The 25,663-nt window shown below is 37.8% G+C and overlaps 1 protein-coding gene across 1 annotated transcript in view; it reads left to right on the forward strand.

Moving 5' to 3' along the window:
- LOC132700173 (unconventional myosin-XV) overlaps positions 1 to 25,663 on the forward strand; it is a 75,326-nt gene that overhangs the window by 27,382 nt on the left and 22,281 nt on the right. Inside the window, exons 4-18 of the mRNA XM_060667339.1 lie at positions 6,023 to 6,209; positions 6,264 to 6,501; positions 7,847 to 8,180; positions 9,326 to 9,791; positions 9,851 to 10,187; positions 10,248 to 10,512; positions 10,821 to 10,906; positions 10,964 to 12,147; positions 12,202 to 13,854; positions 13,906 to 14,200; positions 14,251 to 15,144; positions 15,207 to 15,303; positions 15,359 to 15,522; positions 20,826 to 21,286; positions 23,703 to 23,936. Coding sequence (XP_060523322.1) covers positions 6,023 to 6,209; positions 6,264 to 6,501; positions 7,847 to 8,180; positions 9,326 to 9,791; positions 9,851 to 10,187; positions 10,248 to 10,512; positions 10,821 to 10,906; positions 10,964 to 12,147; positions 12,202 to 13,854; positions 13,906 to 14,200; positions 14,251 to 15,144; positions 15,207 to 15,303; positions 15,359 to 15,522; positions 20,826 to 21,286; positions 23,703 to 23,936 — 6,895 coding nt within the window. The remainder of the gene's footprint in view (positions 1 to 6,022; positions 6,210 to 6,263; positions 6,502 to 7,846; positions 8,181 to 9,325; positions 9,792 to 9,850; positions 10,188 to 10,247; positions 10,513 to 10,820; positions 10,907 to 10,963; positions 12,148 to 12,201; positions 13,855 to 13,905; positions 14,201 to 14,250; positions 15,145 to 15,206; positions 15,304 to 15,358; positions 15,523 to 20,825; positions 21,287 to 23,702; positions 23,937 to 25,663) is intronic.

Here is a 25,663-nt window from a genome sequence, read left to right on the forward strand (position 1 = left end):
ATAATAATTAGAACACGCGATGATAGCGATAGTGATACTGTGTAAGTGTAGTTTAGTAATTTAAGTAGATAATAAAAATAATTTGTAATTTTATTTTAAATTTAAACATAAATACATGCAAAAATAAATAAATATTGTTTAGTATATTTCCTAACAAAACCCCAAATAATTAAATTCTATGCAAAGTACGGACCCGTTCGTCCATATTTCATTCTTATAGCTTGCCCGGGACTTTCCTTAATTCGTATCAGTTAGTCACTTTCTTATATCTATGAACAAACTTTACCCGGGCTATCTTCACTTTGACAATGTATCCATTTACAAGGATGGGATGGTGTTTTGAAACTTATTGAGGTAAATTACTCTGACATTACTCAGGTTATGACATATATTTAGAACAAAATGTATTGCCCAAATAACAGACACCTTCGCAATTAATAATAATATCATCAAAAATCATTGAAAGAGATGCAGAGAAACATATTGTTATACAGTTTTATACAGCAGATAACAATAATAATAATACATATATTTACATGTTCAAAGTAAAAGTAACATATACAAAAGCAATATTTATAATATATATGTTATTTATATTATTAAAAGGAGCTTTGAGGTAATTAAATTGTTCAAGTCTCAGCAACTAAATCTTACCTAACTTACAAACTAAAAAGCATAATATCACAGAGGAGAGAATTTTCTTTCAAGTGAATTAAAACGTTTAATTGTTAAATTTGGTCACTTTGGGGAGAGAACTGAAGACTTTAACGATAACATGAAAACATCGTCAACCATAGTGCAATACTGGGAAATATAAAGCGTTTTTTTAAACACTAATCGTCAGATACTGGATTAGAAGGACCAAGTAGATTGAGATACTGGAATCTCTTTATCACTGAGCAGTACTTTCATTAGTAGCTTTTTAAATCTTTGTATGTTTAGTTTTTAATGGTAGGGGACAGGCTATACACGTTTTAGGTAATGTGGTACAGTGTTGTTTTGGGGGGAGAGGGTATCAGACCTCGCAATCTTAGATTTAGACCATGAATATCAGTTCTATATTTGATATCATTCGACAAATACGCAGGCGTTCTCGATACAATAAATTTATGAAAAAAGGCAAGAGAGTGACTAGCAAAATATGAAGTAAATTCATTTGAAATGAAGTCCTGGTTATACGTGTTGTCAACGTAGGAATAAAACGCTTTGGGCCGATTGAGGAGGTCATTTTCGAATGCTGACTTCGCCTTGTTGCTGCATGTCACGCCACCCAGTGTCCCTTGCAAGATGCAAGATGGGAAGGTATTTTCTGATGCCATAAACGAATCTCAAACTGGATTTTTGAACTTCTTTTTTTGAAAATGATACCAGTCGCTGAGATTGCCCTCAGTTATACTTTTAACCTCTTTCCACTCGTTAAAAGAAAAAAAATACGAATTATGGCTGTCATCCGCGTATTGATGACTCTGGCAATTGCCCCTTATTAATATTAGTTATTAATATATACTCTTATTTTATTTAAATCAGCATCGTCTGTATCGTGAAACAAAAAGTCATCTGCAAATTGATATGTGCTGAGATAGTTAAGTTAATGGCCCTAAAGCACTACCCTTGAGAACCTCTTGAACCAAGTCCAAGTAATTAAAGCATGCGTTTCGAACAAATACTCTTTGATTCTATAAAGGAAATTCCATCAGAATCCAACCCAAAGAATCTAAGTTTGGTACACCAAATATTAGGACAAATAGATTTGCATTCATCTACTTAATCAGATACTTTTAAGAAGGGAATTGTTGTGTTATGTTGAGCTCTAAAACCGTAGACTGCTCCTAAGTTTATATTATTGTACCTTTTCTTTGTAAGAATATTTTTTGCAATTTAAAAATCCACTGAGATCTCTACAGTAGAAGCAGGGGCAGAGTTTCCCTCTGTCGTTTTTTTTTTAAATTTAAATACGTAACAACTCAAAAGAGGGGCTCAGTCCCACTTCTGATATTAGATTTAGATTTTTAATTTTTAATTTTTTTAATAACTCACTGGGCGAATTCATACGGTAGAAGGCACGTGGTGATTCTATCGCCTTCCTTTACCTGACGCTTAAGCAACTAACCACCAGTTGGAGTTTATGTTTATTTTCACACAGTAGCGTTGCAATATTATTCACACATTAATAATTACTCCGTAATAACAGTAATAGTAGACGTCTCAAGTCATTGGAGTGCACATTCCATATTTCTGAATACAGTTCAAAACCTTCCAAACACGGCGTTCTTCTGCTTTTGCAAAATTTTCAAAATTTTGATTGTAATTGAGAAAAAAATACCAAATTTTACAACTTGCTGTAAATGTTTCGCGACAGTCGTGACATCAAAATGTTCAAACTAATATGTTTAGATTAGCGTAAGCTATAGTTAGCTAAGCTAGGCAAGGACTTCGCCCTGGAGTAAAACGTTTAAGCAAAATTTCTTCGGTCACTCAAAAGAGAGCGAGACACTGTTTTTTTTGCAAGCCTTTGTGTGGCACGCTGTGCTTTAAATATTTAAAAAAATAAATAAGAACTAAAAGTTCAGATTTTCACGAAATTATATATTATGACATGACAATTATTTCGACAATTGTCATGTCATTGTATTTATTTTGATAAATGGATTTTCATCAAGTAAAAGCCACCTCAGTTCAATCTTTAAATATTTTATTCACGACTTGTCTTGGTTACTTTGGATAACGTCACTGATCGAAATAACAAATATCCACTAAATATATTTTACGTTAGTGAAATTTATCAGGAGACATCAAAAACCGCTATTATATAAGTGGGGAGAGAAATTATGGATGTATCTCTTCAAGCCTCCCTAATTATAATACGTACGCATGAAATCGCAATCGAAAAATGCACTCCGCTCGAGATTTTGCAATTAAACGCGAATCGCGGGAAAGTCTCTCGAAAATACGATCAGTTTGTTAGCCCGGCTTGCGGGAAAAACATTTGCTTTTTCGAAAATCCACACTTACGGCGTAAATTGACCAGTTCGGCGAGCGGTTCGTTGGCAGTTCTCTTATTGAATTAATTGCATAAATAAGGTACGAACCGTTAGCGATTTTTTTCTAACGTTACTTCCTGTTCGTGCGATATTAAGCGTTTAGTAATTTATTGCCGGCCTGCAACGAGCGTTACTTTCCTGCAAGGTAAACGCGTGGCATTTTTCAGCGATTGACAACGCGTCGTCGGTCGATCGCCACGCCCCCCGCCCGACACCAGAGGTTCCCAAACTCTTTTCTTTATTCTTGTACTGAGCATAATGTATGTAACGTTTTTTTTTCCAAACACATTTTCAAGACAACGACTACAACATTCCATTTTTTTGTTCAACTTTGTTAACTTCCTTCAATGTTAATATGCATCGGACTTATAATATATTTATAGCCGTAACATTTGAAAATAACATTTGATTTTCTATTTTGAACCTTCATATTTTATTCAATGACCAAAACTGCATGAATTTGTACTTCAAAGTGTTAATGTTTCTGTTTAATCTTTAATTATCCTCGTATCTACTCATGAAACTAATAAACGAATACAGTTGAATCAATAAACTGAAAGAAAAATCAGTTTTCGTGAAAACAAATGAAAATATAATAATAGTGATGTCTAGGAAGCCTAGAAATATCAATAATATAGTGACAACTTCTCCGTCATTTCAGCCTCAAAAAAAAAAAAAAGGATTTACGAGTCATAATCAGATCGGTAACAAAATATTTCATTTTGGTTGGTTTGGCTTATTAAATTGTATAGTCTCCGTTAATTAATATTTGTTATTTGTTAATATTGTTAGTTCAAAACAGTTGGATAACAAAAGTATTGGTCTGAGTTTTAATAGGGATGTGTGAATGACCAGAGTTTTTATATATTACCTTTTATGGAGCTCCTGCATATATTAAAAAATAGAGTAAAAAACTAAAAGTCTTTTGGACCCGATGGCATACCAACATTTTCATTAAAAAGAGTACTAGGTACTTGGTGAATCTATATTTTCTAAGTGGTAAATTCCCATCGTATCTAAAAAGAAATAGAGTTGTGCCAGTTTTTAAGAAAGGCAGGAAAGCTATCGTCCGGTAACAATTTCAATTAGTTTTTCTAAAGCGTTTGAGCGTACTTTCTTAGAGAGATTAATGTATTTTGTAGATAAATATCATAGTTTCATAGATAACCAACATAGCTTCAGAAAAGATTGAAGCACTTCAACTGCTGTTCGTATTTCTGTAGGATAATTTCTTTTATCGAGGACGGTGAGCGCCAGGTTGGAATATTTTGGGACCTAAGTCGGGCATTTGAGTATGTTTATTTTAAGGAACTTGGGGAAGCTCTGCACGCTTTGGGTATAGATTGGATCAATAGTTTTTTTCAAGATCGTTCTCAATTTTATTTTATTTAAATTTTATAACGGTAAGAGAATGGAAAGGGCAAATTCAGCTGGTTAACGTATAGAGATACTCTTCATATTATATCTAAATTTTAGGCAGTATGTTTTTTTGTCATGTATGCGGGTGATCTTTCCTTCGTGATGATGTGTGGAAATGACGATGACCTCTCAGAGAAGTGCTGTGGGGTACTCGATAGATTGATGACATGGTTTGGAAATATTAATCTCTATTTCAACGCAAACAAAAGCAGAGCTATAAGGTTTCATAATTATCAGAAAAAATGTGATCATTTTAATATTTATTTAGGTAATGACACTATCGCAAGTAAGGATAGTGTGATTGAGTTTTGATGATTTAATTGGAAGTTCATTGTGATACTCTTATTTCAACTCTGTGTAATTATCTTTTTATAAATCTTCGTGAGATTTTAACTAGGCACCAGTTAATTTTTCAAACAAACTTTCACAGGCTACTTTAATACTTTTTACAAAACTTCTGGATTCTTCCTGCGTCGGTTTTTGCAGAGTTGAAATTCCTGACGTTTCGCTAATCATCCTGTTGGCTTCCTCAGAGCTTGACAAATTGGTGACAGGTGGAGACATGAATCGCGGTTAAGATTGTTAGGTTGTGTTTATAGATTTCTCGTTGGTAAAAGAGCTGATTACATGCAAGAATTTTAGTTTTATCCGAAACTAAAATTCTTGCATGTAATCAGCTCTTTTACCAACGAAAAATCCGAGAGTCCATAAAAATGTATAAACGACCTAACAATCTTAACCGCGACTCAGGTCTCTACCTGTCACCAATTTGGGAATCAGTCGTCGGAGATGGTGTTTATACCCCCCATTAGCGCCCCCCTCAAACAATATATAAGCAGGTACAGAGTAAAATACGAGCCAGTTTCAGTCAAGCTCTGAAGAAGCGAACAGGACGATTGGCGAAACGTCAGGAATTTCAACAAAAACCGACGCAGGAGGAATCCAGAAATTTTGTAAAAAGTAGGCAACAGTTGCTTATACTATGCGAAGGCGAGTCCCGATTACTTTATGTGATCAATTTGTGGGGAGCATCTGTATATGCCGATAAAGTATTTTTGACTCCTAAACGTATATTAAGGAGTATTGCGGATATTTTCAAGTTTATCTCTTGTAGGGGTTTTTTGTTCAGTACAAAATTCTTACACTGGCGATTTTTGAAATGTCATTGTATGTCTTTAACAATTTATCGAATTTTAAGTTCGTTGGTGACGTACATTCTAAGCATACAAGACAGAGCGGTAAGCTGCATGCTCTTCCTGTCGACGACTTCGAGGTCACCTGATTATTTAGGTGTTCTTATTTTTAACAATCTGCCAATAGAGTTAAGAAACAAAATTGTAAAACCCTGTCTATCTAAAAAACGATTACAAATGTTTTTGTTATCCAAAAAATGTTAAAGTCTAGACGAATTTTTTTGAGTAAATGTTTTTTTATATGTCTACGTATATTGTACCTATTATGTATTTTGACTATTGCTATACAATTTTGTAGTTGTCTTTGGTAAAATAAATATTATTGTTATTAATATTATTATTACCTACAACGCCGCCACTGTATCGCAGATACGACAGAAACTTGATCTACACATACGCGGGAAGTATTTTGGTAGCGGTGAACCCTTACCGGATGTTTGACGGCTGCTACGGCATCGAATCCGCGCAGAAGTACAAAGGAAAAATGATAGGGGCACTGCCCCCGCACTTGTTCGCGTCGGCGGCGGCAGCTTACGCGGCCCTACCCGCTCCGCAGGTACCACAGGGTTTCCTTTTATTTTGGGATAGTGGTGACGCCGAAATTTGACAGGTCGCGGTTATCAGCGGCGAGAGCGGATCCGGCAAGACGGAATCCACCAAACTGGTGATGCAGTACCTGGCGGCGGTGGCGCCGTCCGCCCCCAGGGGGCAGGCGCTCGTCACTGAACAAATACTCGAAGCCACGCCTCTGCTCGAAGCCTTCGGCAACGCGAGAACCGTGAGGAACGACAACAGTTCTAGGTTCGGCAAATATCTGGAGGTTTATTTCAAAAATGGAGCCATCATAGGTGAGAAAATTACGAAATTATTTTGCCGTTACGCCTTTCAAATAATTGTCCCTCATTTGAGAGGTTTTAGAGAATGTTTGAAACTTGAAACCACATCCCCTCTCTGGTGGGACAATTGGGAAAAAATTAGTATAAAACTAGCAGTAATTTGAGAAGAAAAAGTAGATTTTTATAAAAGAGTTCCTAATGTCAGCTAATATATTTTTTTCAAGAATCAGCTTGTTTAGATTCCAAAATCACAGAGACTGAAGCGAAAATTGAAGTGTTTCCAATTAGTGTAAAACGAAGCATTTCCAAGTTCAAAGTAGGCTTCAGCAAGAAGAATTCGCAAAAAAGATAAATTTGAAGTGTGAAAAGCAGATTTTCTTTGACAGCAAATGAAAGAAGTCCAAGGAATATATTTATTGAAAGTAGTGAACGTTCGAAACGGTTTAAAATAATGTAGTTACCAAGTAAGAGCACCAAGAATTTTAAAAGATATTAGCAATAGTAAAATCATAATAAAAATTTCTTAAGCGCCCAGGTTAAGGAGATAAGAAAAATTCTCATATATCCGTCTTACGATAAAATTCTACAAACGAAGAAGCGATACTACTTCAGATAGTTTATTAAACACCTTTACAGTCTCTGCTAAATCACACTTAAAAGGGTAGTTTACCCATAGAAAGATATTTTTTGTTCTCTAAATAATACGAGTTTAATTTTGGCCTATAAGTGATAGTTTGGCAGATCGTCAGCACAGGCTTAATACAAACGATAGTTTCACAAAATTAATAACTCGGATTCTAGTATATTTCTACCTACCCTAGCGCCCATAAAACTTATCGACAAGGAAAATAGCAGAACCAATATTTGGCATAACTCCAGAACTTCTTCTCTTCTATTCTGTCGGCCCATCAACCGACAACCGTGCTTATTTTAAAAGAGAAAACATTTATTATCAAAAAACAGTATTCAGGAACGATTACGTTCTCAAATTAGCTTCATTGTAGATAAACCAAAGCCCGGCTTTGGCAATTCTAACTATAAGAACACAAATTGATATCAGAACTATTCAAAGATTCCATGTAGAATTAGAAACCTTGACATCAGGATTTGTTATAAGTGATAGATTCCGAACTTATACATTAGACACTACTAAAATGTTTGTATCTTTGTATCCTATATAAAGATTGAAATCGAAATCTTTTTGTCATGTTTATGAGCAAATCTAACAGTGTGGAACATTTTAAAAAGTCTTAAACATTTCCGATATTTTCCAAATTTCGCCATCATTATGTAGAATATTAGAATGCCTCTCACTAAAATAAATCCAAACAACTAACGTGGTCTTGTACATGTCCAGGTGCCAAGATGACCCAGTACCTTCTGGAAAAGTCACGGATCGTCACTCAAGCCGCTGGCGAAAGAAACTACCACGTTTTTTACGAGCTGCTGGGCGGCTTAAGCAACTCCGACAAACAAAAGTACGGTCTAGTGGACGCGGACAAATATTTCTATTTGAACCAAGGCGGGGGAGACTGCTCCCCCGGACACTCGGGCTCCGGTGCCGATTGGAAAGCCCTGACCAGAGCCATGGAGGTTTTAGGGGTGGGCGAAAGCGAACAGGAAGGCATCGTTAAGGTTCTCGCTTCCGTTTTGCACCTCGGCAACATATATTTTCATCGAAGGCAATTGCGGTAAGTATAATATAATTGAACTGAGCTTTTATTTGATGAAAATCCATTTAAAACAATTCAATTAGAACGAAAAATGCTCAGATTTTCACATTTATTTATTGGTTTATGGCAGCTGCTTCAGCAACACCGTACGATATAAATTTAAATTTAGCAACGGAGACCAACTTTTATCCATGTTGGACAATTTAATAAAACCCACTAAAAAGCAGTCATTTCAAACGTTTCTAATCATAAATTTTACAATAGACTTATAACTTTGACAATACTACATTTTCCGAGTCCGAATTAGTAGGAAAGGGTTTTTAATTTATATTACTCGAACACCAATAACGAGTTAAATTATTCAGGGATTAATTAAGAACTTCCCATTAACGGTAATAACGACAATATCATAAACGAACACGTATTAGCTAATTTAATAAAATCTTAATTTGCAACTAACAATAAATTTCAAGATCTCTTCGCTATAATATAAAATTTACAAAGGATAGTCATAGCTATCGATGTTCTGGAATATATGATAAAAACCAGACAGTTTCTTCAACGAGAAATATAGCAAAGTATACAATATCGAGTTATATCAAAAACAAATCAATACCGTAATTGCACATTTATGCCTTTTTAATGGAGGGAAAAAATACCAAGTAATAATTATAATCTCCAGCCTCCAAAACTAAATTCTTTAATTACATTACACCAGCCGGATATGTCAATTAGGCCTGTGGTTTCTTTTGTAAATGCATCACCAGTTAAATTTTCAACGAGATTAATTTAACCAAGATATATTATCAACAATTCGTTCGAAGTAGTCAGCAAGGTTAAAGAGATAAAAATTTCTCCTAAGGAAATTCTAGTTACCTTTGACTTCCAGAGACACCCTCTCCTAAAACAAGACTAAAACAAAATTGCTTAATGGTTACTTGGGACCAAAATTATTATAAACTTTATATTTTATATTGCCAAAAAAAGAATCAATTATGGGAAACCCCTCTCTTAACGAGGATTAAAAAATATATCCTCCTCAAAACAAGCTCTGCTCACTCTTTCTCTTGCAAATGTGTTTATTGCTTTCGAAAATGGTAATCGTCGACCCAAATCCTCATTTCTATTTACGGACGGTAATGAGATTCTTTTGTTTTTCGCAGGCACGGTCAAGAAGGCGTCGAGGTGGGTTCCGATGTAGAAATCAAGTGGGCCGCGCATCTCCTGCAGATTTCCGCCTCCGGACTGCAGAGGACCCTGACGTCGCGGATGACTGAGGCGAGAGCGGAAAAGGTTCACTCGCCGCTCAGTATAGACCAAGCTTTAGACGCGCGCGACGCTTTCGCCAAAGCTCTGTACTCGGCTCTATTTAACTGGCTCGTGACTCGAGTCAACTCTATCGTTCAACGTGGCGGTCTTCACGACGCCGCGAGAATATGCCTGCTGGACATTTTCGGGTTTGAAAACCTGAACGAGAACTCCTTCGAGCAGCTGTGCATCAATTTCGCGTCCGAATCGTTGCAGCTGTACTTCAACAAGCACGTCTTCAAGTTGGAGCAGCAGGAGTACGCGAAGGAGAGGCTGGAATGGACCAATATCACTTGGAGCGACAATACGCCGGTTATCCAGGTAGGCGTACCGTACCGACGTGTATGGAAGATTTTATTTCGATGCATTATCTTCGTCAGCTCCTGGGCAAGAAACCCGTGGGTATTTTCCACCTCTTGGACGACGAGAGCAATTTTCCTCGAGCTTCTGACTCTTCGTTCTTGGAAAAGTGTCACTACAATCACGCATTGAACGAGAACTACTGCAGACCGCGGGTGGGCGGCAGAGAATTCGGGATTAGACATTTCGCTGGTCAGGTTTGGTACTCCGTGGACGGGTTCCTGGATAAAAACCGGGATATCCTGCGGACGGAGGTGATAGAGCTGCTCGCGTCGAGCAAGGAGCCCCTGGTCAGCGCTATTGCCAAGCCTCTGCTGAATCAGGCGCAGACCAAGACGATTCCCAGGGGTGCCAATGGTGAGTCGACTTTTTGGGGTCGTCCCTCTTTGACCGAAAAAATTACTGCGTTGCCTGCAGGTCGTTTCGTGACTATGAAACCTCGCACTCCCACCGTGGCGGCTAGATTCGGCGACAGCTTGCAACAATTGCTGGAGAATATGGCCAAGTGCAACCCCTGGTTCGTCAGGTGCATCAAACCGAACAACGAGAAGCTGCCGATGAAATTCGACATGCCGGTAGTTCTCGAACAGCTCCGCTACGCCGGCATGCTGGACACCATCAAGATAAGACAGGCGGGTTACCCGATCCGTATGAAGTTTCAACAGTTCGTCGAACGCTACAGGTGAGCAGGTGTTGGATAACATTCCCGCTCCGAATTTCGTAATAATTGTAATCAAACGTTCGACCATATGCTCGGCGAGACGGAAAAGTAAAAGCGGAAGAATACGCGATATCTGTGTCAATTGCGTTCGTTTTATTTATGAGTTTACGAAAATATCTAGCGAAATATTTCGGGTCGCACATTACATTATCGCTTAATCTGTTCTTAATTGCCCGTCTACGAAACGTACCCGAAAGGCTCTGGTCGAGACTCAGTCCGGTTCGACCTTGCCCGCGAAGTGGTAATTTAAAGACGATTAAAATTCCCAGGTACCTGTTGCCGCGCATACCACGAGGGTCACCTTACCGGGAGCTCTGCCGCTCTATTCTCGAGCAAATGCCCCATACTGGTACAGGTAAGTACCGAAAACGCTATAGTAAATGGACAGCTTGGCAGATGAGTTTTTCTACAGAGGGACCGGACTATCAGCTGGGAGCCACCAGAGTGTTCCTAAGGGAGAATCTAGAACGGCAGCTGGAGATCAGGAGAGCAGACTCGCTCAAAGGCGCGGCGGTTATCATCCAGAAGAATATCAGGGGATATTTGGCGCGGAAAAAATACCGAAAACTCAAACAGAGCGCGGTTACGATCCAGAAACACTGGAAGGGCTACCGACAAAGGAAACGTTACGCCAAAATCAAACGTGGTGTGGTCAAAGCTCAAGCGCTCTACCGCGGTAGAAGGGAGAGGAAGCTCTACGGCAAACGTAAGGCGGAATTCAAGAGACGCGTCGAAGCGGAGAAGGTTGCTCAAGAGAGGGCTAAGCAACGAGCCGCTAGAGAGGCCCAGCTTCAAGCTCAAGCGCAGAAAGCGAACGCGACAGCCAAGGCATCGGCGAGCAGCGCTACCAACAAAAGCACCGTCCACCATTTGGAAATACCAGCCGAGCTGGCTTTTATATTTTCCAAACTGGAGGGATACTCTCCTCCGCATACCGAGAGGAATCTGGTGAAAGTTTTGGGCGGCGTCACTGGAAGTCCACCGACTCTAAACTTGCCGCACGACATCAATCAGTTCGAGTTCTCCAAGTTCTCGTCGGTCTACTTCAAAGACGCCGACCTACACTACAAAAAAGACCCCATTACAGCCCCATTTCTATCCAAAGCCGCGGCTAGGGATCAGGATTTCCAAGACGCCGTCGCCTTGTTCAAATTGATCCTGCGCTGGTCCAACGATCCTCAGTTAACGGGTCCCAGAGAACGAGCTCTCGCAGACTACATGATCTACAAGGGTCTAAATTCCCGGGGCTTGAGAGATGAACTCCTGGTGCAGCTGTGTAACCAGACCTGGAAAAACGACAACGCTAACCGCGTATGGCAGCTAATGGCTCATTGCCTGAGCTGTTTCCAACCTAGTCCCCCGTTGAGCAAGTACCTTCTGAAATTTATATCTGACCACGCTCCGGTCGATTTCAAGGAGACTTTGCAAAGGAAGCTTACGAGGAGTCTACAGAAAGCACCCCACTCTCGAAACATGCCCCCAAGTCTTCTGGAGTGGCGTAGCATCAGGCAGAAGTGCAATTCTGCTCTGGCGTTGACGATGTCTGACGGTACAGTTTCGACCGTCAACGTAGACTCTTGGTCCACTTGTGAAGAAGTAAGTTTATAGTCTGCAGTTCCCGTGAAAGGGCTAACTTTTTTATGTTTACAGGCTGCATTGGTCGCCATGAACTCATTGGGGGTCGCTCCGGAGGGTTGGAGCGTAATCATGGACGACGCCGGAGTGGTATATGAAGGCAACGGCCTAGACTACGTCTTCGACATGGTTTCCGAATTGGAACTGTGTCCCGCGTTCCCCATTCAAAAATCTACTCTCCTAAGAGCTGGAACCAGAAAGAACTTCCCTGCCGAAGTCGATCACCACTCGACACCTGCTCCGATTAGGCCTTTGGTCCCACCACCCGAGCCGCCCATCAACATGTCTAGAAAAACGTCCCGCGAATCCTCCAGAGATATTTCGCGAGCTTCTCCTCAATCTCAAATGGTGGGCTCCCGCCAAAGTTCCCGGAAATCGTCTCGAGATCTGCTTAATAACAGCTACCACACTCCCAGTGGTAAAGAAATGCTTACTATGGACGTTACCACTTCAGGTCGCAAGGTTTCTCACGAGGCTTTATCGAGAACTTCCGCTCTAAACGAACGCTACTTTGATATGGAAAAAACGCGCTCGAGGAGCATGGACAATTTGCTCAACGAGCCCCAACCCAATCCTCTGGTGGAGTTGGGGTTGTCTCAATCGTCGAAACTTAACGAAAGGTATCATTCAGTGGAGCAGCTGGCTCCGATTAAACCTGTAATGAACAACCAAAACTATATGTCCAAACAAGAAATCGACTTCGAGTATCCAGAAATTTCGAGCATCAGCACTTCCCACAGAGGTGGACCGAGGTACATAAAATCTCAATACGCCGGTAAGAAGGCTCCTCCGGGTTCACACTCGAGCAGGGCTTACATCGAGAAGTCGGAGTTGACCGTGAGGAGTTCCGCCATGTCCGATACTAGCGAAGCACCTAGTCTGGCATCTCACGTGAGGAGGGTGAGAGTACCTTCGCAGGCATCCGATGTCGACCAGTTCTTAGATGAACTATTCAGTCCAGTACTGGATGGAAACCTGGACGAGCTTTCGGATGCCAGGTCTTTGGCTGCGAGCATCAAAGGAGGAAACTCCACCGATTTCGACAACGACTACATAGATGGCCTTGATGAATTTCTAGACGACATTATGGGTCATCCTTTAAATCCGGGTCTGAATCTATCAGATGCTGACGATTTAGTATTGAGAATCAAAGGCGGCGGACACCGAGACCGCGCCAATAGCCAAGGAAGTTCAATGCTCGACCAGGAGGTGGAAAATCTGACGAACCCGTCGCCTACCCAGCCTTCCGCCAACAGCAACGTCGACGAATACATCAGCGACCTCTTCCGACCCATCTTCATCAACGACAGCATCAAAGATCTGACCGAGAAGCAAAATCTACTAGAGGCTATCAAAGGTGGCGGCTCCACGCAAAATGAAGCCGGCACCTCCAATTACAACCTCGTCAGTCCCGCCCCATTGATGATGCCTCTTTTGAGTCCGAATCAAGAAGGTTTCGTTCCCGTTTTCAACGTCCCAGGTGTGGGATTGAACGGCGTGCCTCAAAACAATACCGATTTGGCTAATTACCAGCAGAATCTCCAGAGAGCATTTCTCCAATCGGCCATGGCTCAGAACATTCAGATTCAGCAACAGTTGCTCGCCCAGAACCAGGCTCTGCAACAGCTACTGACCCAGAATGTCAACACCAATGACGTAAACGTGAAGGTAAGAAGACGGAAAAGAGGTGGGAGGGTGCTCATTACTTGCTTCGTTTAGGTGACGGAAACGATCCAGACCACCGTCAAGGCTCAGGTCCACAGGTCGCAATCCCCGAGCAGAAAGTTCAGTTTCAAATCATCGGCTAGCAGCGCCAATAGAAAATCCAGCTCGCCCAGTGTTAGTTCTTCGGAATTTAAGTCCAGAAAAGCCAGTTCCGACTCCAATCAGAGCATGAACATTAGGAGTGGGATTCCAGCGCCGCCGCCTCTGCCTCCTCCAATAGATGAGGTGGATCCAAGTGAATCTCGACCTTTCATGGACCCATACGGTCGCGCGAAAACCGTCAGGATAGGTGGGTGATACGTTTCATCTCATCCAAACCACTAATAATTTTATTTAAAGGCAAATGGAGGTGGCCTCCGCCCAAGGACGGGTCGTCGAACGAAAACGGCGAGGATTTCATGCACTTTAAGATGCGGCAGCATCAAAGAAAAGTGACGCCCACCAGCAAAGAGGCGGTAAGCATCAACGGCAGCGTCTCGATGAAAAGCGAGACAGCGGCGGAATGGGAAGAGATCGAATTCGAGCCAGTGGTGAAGGAAACTGAGAGACTGGCCCGCACCAACTCCAAGAAGGCTTTCGAAATCGGGGCGGCTAGGCCGTCGCCGGGTAGTATCGGCAAAATCAAGCTCAGTTCCGAGATGAGACAGCGATTGGAACTGGTGACGTCCAATCATTCGGTGAGATCGAGTAGCGGCAAGGAGAAACCGTCGCGATCGGTCAACAAGCTAGAAGACACGAGGAAGATGATGTTGGAGCAACAACTGGCCGGCAGGTGGGACGACGGTAGCACGGACAACGTCAGCGGCAAGTCCAGTCCGGAAATGTCGCCGCAGGTGTTGCGCAACACGAATAAATCACCGACGCAGCAGAGCTGGACCAGCAGCAATTGGAAACCTGGCCCGCCTCCGCCGCCCATAGGACCTAATTCGTTACCGCCGGCGCCAGCAGGTCCGGCACCGTCGCCGCCAAGCACCAGACACACTCAGCCTCCACCGCCTGTGGAACCAGTCAAAGAATCGTTCAAAACTCACAGGGATTTCATTATCCAAACTCAGGACCGAGAACACCAGAATAGGGAGTCTTCATTCATGGCTCAGCGTCAGGATAGAGACACGTTCGGCGTGCATCAGAACAGAACGATGAACAGCTCGAAAAGGAACTCGTTTTCGGCAAATTGGGAAGTGCAAAGCAGCCTGGCCGAAACCCAAGACGATACCAGCTGGGCTAAAGACGGTAAAAATGGTGGGAGAGACTCGTCGAGAGGGTGGGGAGTGACACTTTTCTCTCTATTCCAGACACTGATAAACATGACGGCCGGACTTCGAGGGACAGCTGGGATCTGGGAGATTCTAGCGCGATCACATCGGTGGGTCATAGGAGCGTGAGCGAGAGGTAAGTTGTCCAAGCCGCGGTGTCGTAAATGTATTTGCTTTCCTGGTGGATACAGATGGGAAGAAAGAAAGTACGACAAGAACAGCAAAACCGCGTCCAAGGAGTCCGGCGAACGTCCTACGTTTAGGACGCATCAATTGAGTAAAAGTGCGAGGGAGAGGGAGAAGAAACACTCGGTCGCGTCCACCGCTATGACCGACAAGACAGATAGACACGAAGGTAAGCGTTTATTTGATGGTAGTTTTGTGGCGGTCGGAAAAAAATGTTGCTACTAAAATTGGGAGTAGTTGCATGGTTTTCATATGAGGTTCATGTTTGCGTTGTACCTTTAAAGAATATTACGAAAATTATTAAATGAAAAGCTTACCAGTTTCAAATCCAAATAGAAAACATGTTGCCCGGTTGTCCTTTAAGGTACTTCCGTTTACTGCATTTAATCATGATTTGCTTTCTAAAAAACTAATCAAAACTCCAGCTTTCACATTCCACGCTCATGCGCCATTTTCCATAAACTACACACCATAAAAAAATGACAACAGAGCCATTAAAAATACTGTATTGTTGCTTATTCTGGTAGAATGAACTGGTCAAAGGTTTGAATCTGTAGACATTGAGTTTGGAATTGAAACGGACACCTATGTTTACATTATGAACTCGCCGTTTCACTTATGCAGGGTAGGCACTTAAGTTGGCAAAATTTTTATTGCTTTCGCTTTTTCTTTTAAAAATTTTGCGTTTTCAGAATTATTTAGGACTCTTTTATGTTTCACCTTGTGTAGAAGAATTTTTAAAATATTTTAAGTTGTACCAAAAATTTTAGTTAATTTTTCAAATCTGAACAAAATCGTGCCAAACTGATTTGATTTTGATTAATTTATAAACATATCTGATAGCAACTCTCCTGTACAATTTTTATATTTTATTACCTACCTTGTATATCGTCTGACTGCACCTAAAATGTTTGTCGATTATAAGCCAATTTTTGATAATAAATGCATTTTGACGATGTGAAATTATTGAAAGAAAATATATTTTTATACCTTTGTAAATCTTATCGGAATTCATCTGATTTTTTTCCAATTCCTTTGTATTCTTTAGTGTTTCTTATTACATATTAAAAACGATCGCTGTATGGCATCAAAATGTTTTGTTTTTTTGGAAATTCTGAATTTTTATCAATAAATGTATATTTTATTTTTTTTAGCTCTAGACATTTTTTCACAAAAAAAAACCTTAATTAATGTTGTTGCGAGAATTTAAGTTCAATAAAAGAGAGGTATTTAAATCTAATTGATCGTTAAGCAATACATTTGAATGTCTCATCTTGTTAATCTCCATGGCTTCCAATAAATTTAATTTTCTACTTTTTGTGACTGTATGTAAAATGTCAAAATTGTCATCAAAAATGTGATTTTCTGTGTTTAAGTGTGTAGCATAATTAGAATCTAGACTATTGTTTTTAAACGCTCTTTTATGTTTGTTAATGCGTTTTTAAAGGATCTACCTGTTTGTCCAATATAAATTTTAGGACAAGATCCGCATTTCAACCTGTAGACACCTGATAGTTGAGATTTTGGAGACTTCGTTTTATTGTTTTTTAAAAATTTTCCTATTGTGTTGTTAGTTCTGAAAGCTTTTTTTTTCGTAAGTTTTCGTAATACTTAACTCTAAAAAATTAATAGAGTTATCCTGTTCAATCTCGATAGTGAATTTTATACGATTATGTAACGAGTTAATGTAATTTAAAAAAGAATTCAATTGTCTGTCCGTTCCAACAAAGCAAGCAAAGACATCAACCACGTATCTATACCACCCTAGAAAACTTTTACTTAAAGGATGTTCTTGTAAGATATTTTCCAAATTGTATATCTTCACACACGGACACAGTCATACATAACAGATCAAACCACCCTTATGCACACAAAATGGCTGCATTTCACTCTTTTATACACATATACTTCTTAATACGCCACTCTCAACAGAAGGCAACAGAACTTAATATCATTAAACAAATTGCATTGAATAACGGCTACAATCCGTCGATTATAGATAAAATTATAAATAAAAAAAACAAATCCAGACAACAGTAAACTCTATTTATCCGAAACCTAATACAGAATACGAACAATTTAAAACATACATAGGAGAAACTAGTGAAAAAGTTTCAAAACATTTGTCAAAATATGGTTTAAAAATAGCTTTCAGCACTAACAACACAATAGGAAAATTTTTAAAAACAATAAAACAAAGTGTCCAAAATTTCAAAAATCAGGTTGAAATGCGGATATTGTCCTAAAATTTATATTGGACAAACAGGTAGATCGTTCAACGCATTAACGAACATAAAAGAGCGTTTAAAAACAATAGTCTAGATTTTAATTATGCTACACACTTAAACACAGAAAAACACATTTTTGACGACAATTTTGACATTTTACACACAGCCACAAAAAGTAGAAAATGAAATTTATTGCAAGACATGGAGATTAACAAAATGAGACATTGAAATGTATTGCTTAAAGATCAATTAGATTTAAATACTATTATTAAGCTTAAATGCTCACAAAAACCTTAATTAAGGTTTTATTGTCATTTTTCGGTATATATAGTAGCAGGTAGTTTGTAATTATTACATTTGATAAAAACACGGTGTTGTCGAAACAGTTCAACATAAATCTAATATAAAATATTTGTAAAAAATGTAAGTAACCAATACTTTTAATTATTTTTTTATTTCTGACATTACATTAATATAATAATATTACTTAATACCTAAGGCAAGCTTGTTGCACCTAAAAGGGGACAGAAAAAAATATTTAAACATTTACAATAGAATTCCTCAAAAAACAGTATATATTATTTTATTTTTTTATTAAAAAAAATATTTTACCACAACAATTTTGTTTGTTAAAAATTAAACAACATTAATTCCAGTACTATAATAATAATAATCATTAAATTATTTTAAAGTTTGAAACTACTTATTTGCGCCAATTGAACTTAATTAATCATTCCTATTACAAAGCCATTACCGAATCAGCAAATTCAAATATGTCCAATTATATCCGAGGAAATTTCGCCACATAACTTGGAACCCGTAAATTTACATACAAATCGAGTAAATTTCGATTTGACAAAATTCCAAATAGGTAGCGAGATTATAGCAAAAGCTTGTTTATCTTCTCTGGTTCCTTAAAAAAGAAGTCTATTCCGCTGGAGAAAGTAGTACCCGGCTATGCCGTCTCGAAAATCACTTCGGACCATAAAACAAGGTCAAAAGTCGCAACGTTATTAATAACAATTATGCAGAAGTCGTTTGAAACATGTGCCTAATCTTATTAACCGGCGGACAAATACCTCGCCACCGTTACTTTCGTCGGTTTCAATGCTATCCGCCGTATTTTTTTTTGCCATTTTAATCGTTTCAACTCTCCTTAAGTTCTCTTGCACGCTCGATTTCATTCAGTACCAAGTGAGATTCGTTGGCGACTTGTCGGATAAATAAACCATGTGACATTGTCCCGTGTTTAGCCATGGGGATCGAAGGTATTTGGAAATTGCTTTACGACACTTGGGCTTAGATAATCGAGTCATTTTTCCTTGAATTTGTATAGTAATGCCACTAGAAGTCAAAGCATTTTTACAAAATTGGCGGATTTAACTTGATCTCGTGTGGTATTCGGTAAGAAAATTCCATACCAGTAGTTTTTAACCAATCAGAATGGATTTTTCCCCTCCCGTCTTCAAAGTACCTAATTATGTTGTTTTGCGAAAATGTACCCAAAAACTAATGCACAGAAAAATGCCATATATGAGACAATTGAAATACCTACTAAATGACATTAATTATTTAGGTTTCCCACAGACATTTTATATACAGTTTTTGCAGTTTTTATATTAATATCTTACCAAGACCAAATATCCATGCCTCATCAGTACAAACAAAACAAAATTGAAGGTTAGGACCTGCTTTTTCTTGCTTACACGATTTTAAAAATTCAATCCTCTCAAAAGATCTATCCCTGGATAATTTTTCTTCCAATTACAGTCTTTTTCTTTAAATAAACTACCTAATGATCAATTGTAAAAGTTAAATAAACAACATAACGTTTTAAAATTGTGTTTATTCCGTTGTTTATTTGACATGTACAATAATAATAATAACAATAGCAGAACCGATCGGAACGACAAACGAATAGGTTTGTTTAATGGCAACTAGAAAATATTTTTAATTTGTTAATTGTGATTATTTTCGTGACGGTCGTAGAAAAGTATTGTAAGCAACACGTTTGGTAAACTCTTTAATTTCACTTGCGAGTGAAATGCCATTTACCTCACTTGTTGCATAATATATTGTTGACATAATTCGTGCCGTTGCTATGGTGATCTGTCAAAAAACACGTTTTGATTAGTAAACAATTACAGACGTGGGGAAAATTCCCTTACGCTAAGCACTATTAAAATTTTTCATAATTATAACGTCACGGTTTAAAAAAATAAGACCTTTCGAAAGAATCTTATGCTACGAATAGTTTTTTTTATTTTATTAATTTTTTATTGTTACAATTAATTAGGGTCTTTGTAAAAGAGATTATTTTCACTAATGCATAAACCTACAGTTGCTTAAGAAATATTGTTGAACCAACTGTTAAACGTTTTCAATATGAGCAACATCAACATCTATTTTGTATTTTTGTTTCGGTATTGTTCATTATGAAGAAAAAATTCAACCAGAAATACAAACGGGATGCAACAAAATTCGCAAAACAGTGAGCTTAACGAACCAAATAAATATTTTGAACTACTAAAGGCTTAAAATTTTAATTTCTTAAAAATATTTTAATGGTGGTGGAATTGAACACTAGAATCGGAAAAGAAGATAGGGGAGATTTCGATGTTTACTTTACATGCACAAAAGAAATAGTCGAATCACTCAACTTTGAATAAAAAATTGATAAATTATACAGGGTTTAAAATTTTCTTCTAAAATCTGTCACTCGACCTTAACGGCCGGCATGAATGCTAGCTATCTGTCACATTTCATGGAACATATAATAATAATAAGAATTTGATACCGCCATATAAAAATAATACCATAAAACTAAAAACAACTATACGATTGCAGAAAATTGAATATTGTTTGAAAGCTTTTTGGAATTCTTAATTTTTTAGAAGTCTGATAAATACTTCTAAACCAAGATTGTCTGAACCATTATTTTTCCAGACATTAAGTCTATTGTAAGCTATCCTAAAGTTATTTTTGTCACTAAAACCGTAATCATGCACATTTCAGCTTAGTTGAATTTTTGAATCTTTTCCAACGTACGGAAAAAAATTAAAAACAATGTATTAAAAATTTGGATATTTCCTGGCGATTCCCCCCTCTAGCGTTTTAGAAGTTTCATAAATATATATATTTTAAGTATGTAGTGAAGCGGTGTACTATTTTGAACTTTGGTTTCCTCACAGTAGATTTCCTTCCCAAAGATAGTTTCACTTATACCCTTTTGTTGTGGTACCAGTTCAAGAGTGGCCAGAGTTCATGCGGCCGATCCAGACGCCGCCGTCCAAATCACCAGTCAACGGCCGCCACACCCCCAACGAACCCGATGAACCCCCGAGTCCCAAGTCACCCGGCAGACTCCTACCCTTAGGCTCTTCGGCTTACGTCACCTACAACCGTGTCGCGTGGCTTCTACGAGTCAGAAAAGAGTTCTTCAGCCCTTCGGAACCGCTAGGACCCCTCACCGCTCTTCACCTCATCTTTTGTCAGATCGTCGGAGACGTTTACGGGCTGACACCCTGTATAAGACTGACGCCGAACGAGAAAAGGGCCGGCGTGAACATGCTTTCCGGATACGGCGTCACCGCCGAAAATTACAACACTTCCCACAGGGCCAATGTCAAAAGAAACGTCATAGAACTCGCCCGAACATGGCCGCTCTATTTTGCCAGACTGTTTCCTGTGTCCGGAGCTGCCCAGGTAATTATAGGAGGGCTACCATTATACGGGGTAACTCATAAGTAAGGAGCGGAAAATATTCAAACGGAAAACCGCATTTAAATGCAAATATTCATTTTTATTATATGAAAAATTATGAACAATAAATAAATTGAGGTGGATTTTACTTGAAGAGAATCAATTTAACGCAATTAAATTACAACATCAAATATAAGATTTTAACTGTTATTTATTGTTTTATGACGGTTGCTCTGGCAACACCGCAACAACTATCGTACAACACCGCGCCCTTATCAAATACCATGGGTATTTGATAATGCCACGGTATTGCCGAAACAACTGTCATAAACCAATAAATACCAGTGAAAATCTAAACAGTTAATTATGAATATTAATGGTGCATTAAATTATGCAAGAAGAAATCTTATAATTTTTTACAGGTTTGAATAAATATAAATGAAAAAAAAATCTTAATAAAAGTGTTTTATTAATTGATACACAGATTTTACTCACATAGGAAATCGCAAAACAGAAAAATCTTAAAATCTTAAAAAATATATATATATTACAATAATTCAACAATAACATCGAAACGTTCAGATAATAGCAACTTGCCCAATATACAATTCATAAATGAACAAACTATCCTTTGCTGCTTTTACTTACAATTTTTGAACAAGCTATACAAAAAAATTTTTCCATCCTAAGTGAATTCCGGAGAGCTCTTTATCCACAATATTTTGGAAGTTAGTTTTTGGTATTTTAACAAACAGAAGACGTACAGACAGACACAATTCACTTTACAAAACAAGGCACACAAGAAGGTTTCAAGTAAATGATATCAAAGGTACTAAAAATTGCCACCCCTTTGAACTATCGGATTCAGTTTGCAATATTATTTCATTAATTTAACAAAAACATTTTGCTTTTATTGGGAATACCCTACAGTGTGGATATATAAGCAGTAAAATACCTGAGTCGGCCCGGCCCCGTTGTAACGTAATAAGCTAATTGCCGTGTCGAAAAGGGTCTTTATTTGGCAATAAATTTCAATAAATTCCCTATCTCCTATTATTGGGTAAAAAATGTATGTTTTGTAAAAAACGGACCAAAATTGCCAAAAAATCATTTTGTATTTTTTACGAATACCTGCTATACTATTTAATTTATTATTTATTATACTATAAAACACTTAAGGGGTCATTTCTTGTTTAAAATAAAGGTTAGTTTGTCATATAAATGGTAGATCAAAAGCCAACCATCAGAGAAATATGACGCTACAAGCATAGCCGACAAATAATGTTTTTATTTTTTATCTTAAAAACGAAAATAGATAGAACAACAAAATATTACATGAAATGAGTGGAGGGAATTGAATTTGAATATCCTTATCATTTTTCTTAACTAAAGTTAAGGAAACACTTACTCAACAAAATATACATCATTTTCATTTTATTTTGAAACTTTGGTCTCCTACAATTTGCTGATAATACTCACCGTTTCCAAATAAAAAAATAAATTTAAAGCAATGCATAACGAGTTAAAAAATTATAAGATAAAAATAATTTAGTTTTGTTTGTTGTAGTTTGAATACAAAATTTGACTAATTTAATGAAATATTTATTATGTAATCATTTCATTGTTCAGTAATACCAGTTGTAATTAGTCGATTGCGAATTACACTAATGCAGAAATGGAAGAAATTCCATGGACTTGCCATCTTTATGGTTTCAGAAATGTTTATTAGTAAAATATTTTTTAACTGAAATTGTTTAAATTGAGGGAAAAGATTGTACTGTTTGACAGCATCCAACTAAATTTTTTTTCTAAAATATTTTTTTGCCCCCCATTTTATTTCGTTAACTGTGAACTTTAAGTTCTGTGAAAAAATTACATCAGGCAAAAAAGTTTCCATAACCTCGTCAACATATATTTTTTCTTGTAAGTTTTTCTTTAAAATTAGTGAACAAGAATGAGTCTAATTCAATCCTCTCCACTCATTGTAAAGAAATAAAAGATACTTTCGGAATATTTCAGTTTTTCCACATTTATTTTGAAACAGCCGTTAAATAGTATAGGGAAACTCAAAGGAACCTACCATGACCTTTTCTCCGATATATAAAAATAAACTACTACACCAAGTGTTGGATTTCAAATAAGAAAGTTAGGTGCTGTAAGTTGAAAAAACGTGGTATAATGGAAATTGTCGTCATTGAATCGCGAGATTTTCCACAATGTTTCGATAAACTCTTAGAAATATAAAAGAATTCCACAGTTACATTATATTTTGGATTTTTTATATAGTACTGTACTGTTTTTCATCAAATTTGACAGTCAGTAATGCGAAAACTATAAGGGTTTCCCGGTAATTTGGAGAAACTTAAAGGTAGATATAATGTGATAATAATTTTGCTCGAAACCCGGTTTTACTTTCCAGCTTTCCGAGGTACAGTTAGTTGCGGTATCCCATTGGGGCGTTCATCTGGTGAAACGTGACCAGAACCACCTCCAAGTGATCAGATCTTTCGCGTTGAACGAGATCACGTCGTGTACGGCCCCCAGGCCTACGGCCGTGAGTTTGGACGGGCCCCAGGGTAGGATCAGTCTTCACACGCCCAGGGCTCAGCAGTTGTCTGAGATGGTTAGCAAATTCTGCGCGGAATTTAGAAAGGTAAGTGACGATATGGCGGCAAGTGTTAACAAATTTAAAGTTGGCTTGAAAATTTGGGATATTTGTTGGTTAATATTTGGTGTGTAAAAGGCGACGTTCCAATGAAAGTTAGAAAATTGACAATCGCAGAAATTATACTGTTTTGAACTTTAAATGTGTTAAAATTAGATAAATTAATTATTGATTATATTATATATATTACAAGCAGATATCGGGTTCAATTAGTTGTTCTTCTAATTTTGACAACACATTTAAATTTTTGCACAATTTAATTATTTTAAATACAACTCTGTACATTTTTCTACGTGAAGTCACTTTAATAATAATACATTAGAAGTTGAGAATTGCCCTGAGTATAATTGCGTCTTTTGAAAAAAAAGAAAAAAACAAACAAGAATGGCTTTGGAGTAAAAGATGTTTTTCTGGACGATAAAAGAACCACAAAAAAAATCAAAAATAAAAAAAAAATACTTCGCTTTATTTTATTGCTCCCAATTTAAAGAGTGTAAATCCGGGTCCAGACTTCTACTTCCGAAGTCTGAAGTCGGTAGCTGCAAATTTGAAGTACTTATTATGTTTTTTAATATTGGACGGAATATCGCGAACACCCTGTACAATACTTAAAAACCGTAAATACAAAAGTTTAAGCTGTCTATATGGGCTACATCGTCATGTAAAAGAAACTGACATCTAAAATACAGATATGAAATTATTGCCAATTTTCAATAATAGGGGGACCCATTTTTCATTATTTTTGGATTTGCTGCGCACCCTGTATATTTTTGAAACATTGTCAAGGCTAAAAGTTTATGGAGTTATTTCCTCCTCTCTTGTAAACGGTTTTTGAAAAATGGTCTTTTTTGTAGACCCTTGCACACGCGATTTTTAATTTTTTTAAAATACTTGCCGACCCCCCAGCCCACCCATTTTCAATAGGTTCCGTCACGGGGCGAAGCTGCATATATTTTCCAAATATGAAGTCGATCGCTTCAAATTTCGGAGAGTTATCGTGTTTCATAGCAAGGTCCAAAAAACAGTCGAAAATCGCGAAAAAAAATGGATACCGACATCAGATCAGGGCCATTTCTTATATGCTTATGTGCCTCGTGGAGGATTAAATTAAATCCCAATAGATGCTTAAAACAAAACTCTATTGTTATTCTCTGTATGTTGTGGTATGCCCAAATTATGCGATGAGATTGAGGTGAGTTTCTTAATTGGTTTTGATTAGTAAACACAAACACTGTCGCTATTAAATAACAGCGGAGCTCAAAAGCAATCAAAGGTTTAATAAATTATCGAACTCAAAGTATGGTATAAAGGCATTTTCTTTAATATTTCGGTTTTTTTGAACTACAAGAGTTGATAAAGTTCAAAACTTCGCAAATGCAATTTTTCCGAACGTATGAAAGACAACTTAAATTTTCTCACGGAATATTTTGAGTCACCCTGTATTTCGCACCAAATACATTCGTCGTCAACCGTGCACGTTCTAATAATTAATATCGCGTTTGTTTATTGTAATAATTGGCCACACGAAGTGGTCTTTAACCATCAACCGCGAAGTAAAAGAAAGCATTCGTACCCCGGGTTAAGAATATTAACGCAAACTACACGTATATAGGCTCATTAACGCGAACTGGACAAATAAATGATGCAATCAGAGTGGAAACGGCTTAAAATTAGTTACGCCGTTTAGACGTTGAGCGGAGATTTTTTTTCTTCTG

The sequence above is a fragment of the Cylas formicarius genome, unplaced genomic scaffold (assembly GCF_029955315.1).
Source record: "Cylas formicarius isolate icCylForm1 unplaced genomic scaffold, icCylForm1.1 PGA_scaffold_3__17_contigs__length_32017465, whole genome shotgun sequence".
Classification (NCBI taxonomy): Eukaryota; Metazoa; Arthropoda; class Insecta; order Coleoptera; family Brentidae; genus Cylas; species Cylas formicarius.